General features: G+C 49.6%; 1 protein-coding gene across 1 annotated transcript; it reads left to right on the forward strand.

The window, feature by feature from the left end:
* The first annotated feature begins 1,565 nt into the window (after window positions 1–1,565).
* LOC145943447 (ceramide glucosyltransferase-like) lies at window positions 1,566–2,495 on the forward strand. The gene is given in 2 exon segments (XM_083050952.1): window positions 1,566–2,169; window positions 2,171–2,495. Coding segments are annotated over 2 exon segments (915 nt in total). The 5' UTR covers window positions 1,566–1,579.
* The last annotated feature ends 865 nt before the right edge of the window (window positions 2,496–3,360 follow it).

Here is a 3,360-nt window from a genome sequence, read left to right on the forward strand (position 1 = left end):
ATTTTATTATTTAACATTATCTTTAACATCTGAATATTTAACTTTATTATTTAATTTTACTCAGTTATCTCAAATATTTTGTTCATTAATAGATTTTGTAAAAGGTAATAAATAATAAATAAAAGATAATGAATAAAATTTCATATATATTATGACGACTTTTCTTGTAATTGATTAAATCAAAGGAACGGAGCAAGGGCCGTCATCAAAAAAGATATTATCTAAATTCGCGCGTGAGGAACTCGGATGTCGGGCGTTCTGCGCGTACCGCAGCAGAGAAAAAGGTCGTGATCTTCGCGATACTTTAAATAATGAAAGTTGGGCGTCAGACGCGGTCTTCCACGCGTCAATTCGCGAAACGATAACCAAACACCAAACCTTGGCCGAAATACCGCTACAGGCCGGTTAGCTCTCCTAACAGTAGAGGGGCAGGGTAATGTTGCCGCGAAATTATTAGACTCGGAGATATCAAAAATCGCGAGAAAGGACAGACACAAGAATCATAAGTTTGCGTGGAGACGAGACAAAAAAAATAAAAAAGACGCGAGATAGGTAACAAAAATAATAATCAAAATTTATTACAAAAAAATAGAAAGAAATAAAAAGAATTAAGTGAACAATAGAATCAATAATTTGCAGAACAGAGAATAATAATGAGCAAAAGAAAATAAAGTGACAATAACAGATTAATATCAATTATTCGCAAGCTAATCTAAGATTAGAACTATGAAACAACACGTTTCGGTATTGTACGGAACAGCAGTTAATAATTACGGCACAACAACAGTCATGAGAGTGCCGGGAATAATACTGCGCGAATGATTTTAAATTTATCAGGAGGTTCGACAACGAGACTTTACAACTTACTCACTCAGCACGAGTCGAAGGCCAAGACGAGAGAGGTTTTCCCATTATCAATACTCACGTAAAAAAAAATCAAAGTATTACGAATCGGAAATTACAATAATTAAGATATGTCGGGGAAATCGTACGCGCGATCTAAAGCGGCGAAATCGATAACCGACGGCCGGGCGACGTGGCCGGGAATTCTCTCTCTCTCTCTCTCTCTCTCTCTCTCTCTCTCTCTCTCTCTCTCTCTCTCTCTCTCTCTCTCTCTCTCTCTCTCTCTCTCTCTCTCTCTCTCTCTCTCTCTCTCTCTCTCTCTCTCTCTCTCTCTCTCTCTCTCTCTCTCTCTCCCTCTCTCCCCCTCTCTCCCCCCTCTCCCCCCTCTCCCTCTCCCTCTCCCTCTCCCTCTCCCTCTCCCTCTCCCTCTCCCTCTCCCTCTCCCTCTCCCTCTCCCTCTCCCTCTCCCTCTCCCTCTCCCTCTCCCTCTCCCTCTCCCTCTCCCTCTCCCTCTCCCTCTCCCCCTCTCCCTCACTCTCCCTCACTCTCTCTCTCTCTCTCTCTCTCTCTCTCTCTCTCTCTCTCTTTCTCTCTCTCTCTCTCTCTCTCTCTCTCGAACATAAACCACAAAAGTATGTGCACCAGGTAGAAAACGAGAGAATCCCACTCGAACAAGACACTGGCGGCCCAGGAAGTGAAGCCGCCGAGGACGAGGCATTCGCCGAGCTCCTGGAAAATGAACTCCATGTTATATACTCTTTACGGCTTCGCGATATTCTTTATGATATTCTGGTCAGGCATGTGGGTCGTGCACGTGCTGGCGTTGATCGCCGGCCGCTGGAAGCTACACCGGAAGACGAATCAGGCGCCGAGCTACGAGACCCCGTTGCCGGGGGTATCCTTCATCAAGCCGTTGATGGGAGTCGATCCGAATCTATTCGGCAACCTCGAGACCTTCTTCACCATGGAGTATCCCCGGTACGAGCTTCTCTTCTGCGTCGAGGACGACTCGGATCCCGTGCTCATGCTGGTGCGCAAACTCATCGAAAAGTATCCGGAGGTCGACGCCAGACTCTTCGTCGGCGGCTGCAACGTCGGGGTTAATCCCAAGATCAACAATATGCAGCCGGCGTACGAGGCCGCCAAGTACGAGCTCGTCCTCATCAGCGACAGCGGGATCCGGATGAAGGAGGACACTCTACTGGACATGGTCGGTCACATGACGGATAAGGTGGCCCTGGTCCATCAGATGCCGTTCACCTGCGACCGCGAGGGTTTCGCCGCCGCGTACGAGAAGATCTTCTTCGGGACGGTACAGTCGCGGATGTCTGGCCGCGGACCTGCTCAGGATAAACTGCCATACCGGCATGTCGGCCCTCCTGAGGAAGTGCATCCTGGACGAAGTCGGCGGTCTCAAGGCCTTCGGCATCTACCTCGCCGAGGACTTTTTCTACGCCAAGTCGTTGACGAATCGCGGCTGGCACATCACCGTCTCCTCGCAGCCGGCCTTACAGAACAGCGGCCTCTGCGAGGTCACCTCCTTCCAGGCGAGACTGCGACGATGGGCCAAGCTGCGGGTGGCGATGCTACCCACCACCATAGTTTTCGAGCCGCTCAGCGAGTGCCTCGTCTATATATCTATATTAATATAAGTAGTAACATAAGGCCGGTTCTAACCCATGGGGCAATGAGGGGGGGGGGAGAACCCAGGGCGCGGGGGAATGACGTCACGCGGGGAGGGGGGATGACGTCACGCGGGGAGGGGGAATGACGTCACGCGGGGAGGGGGAATGACGTCACGCGGGGAGGGGGAGGCGTCCGCGGGGAGGGGGAAGCGTCCGCGATTTTGGTACCGGGACCGCGAGGGGTCCGCGGGGAGGGGGAGGCGTCCGCGAAAGACCGCATGAAGCTTTGTTGGTGAGGGGTCTGCGGGGAGAGAGGAACGCGAAGGAGAGCGCGAGGCGCACGCGAGAGAGATGACGCAAGCGAGGCGTATATGCAAGAGCGAGAGAGATAGTGCGAGATGGTTAGGTAGCGAGATGATGCGGCGATTGAGAGCGCGAGGTGTTGCAGCGAGGCGTATATGCAAGAGCGAGAGAGATAGCGCGAGATGACGAGAGGTAGCGAGATGACGCGAAGGAGAGCGCGAGAGCTGATGCAGCGAAGGAGAGCGCGAGGTGCACGCGAGAGAGATATCACAAGAGCGAGAGAGAGATGTTGCGAGACGATGCGGTGATGGAGAGCGCGAGAGCTGATGCAGCGAAGGAGAACGCAAAGAGAGAGGCGGACGCGAGAGAGACTTTTTTTTAATAATATTTAATTTTAATTAATAAGATTTTAATAGGAGGAAGGGGAGAGGACTTATTCTAAAATAAATACATTTTTTTAAATATTTAAAGTAATTTTTATTTATAACTGTGTGTGTGTGTGTGTGTGAATTTAAAATTTAAAATATTATATACATATAAAATATATAAAGCAGCGCCATGATGATCGAACCACATGGGTCGATATGAT

The sequence above is a fragment of the Prenolepis imparis genome, unplaced genomic scaffold (assembly GCF_030444845.1).
Source record: "Prenolepis imparis isolate NDT839.2.m4 unplaced genomic scaffold, iyPreImpa1.0 SCAF_12, whole genome shotgun sequence".
In the NCBI taxonomy this organism is placed as follows: domain Eukaryota; kingdom Metazoa; phylum Arthropoda; class Insecta; order Hymenoptera; family Formicidae; genus Prenolepis; species Prenolepis imparis.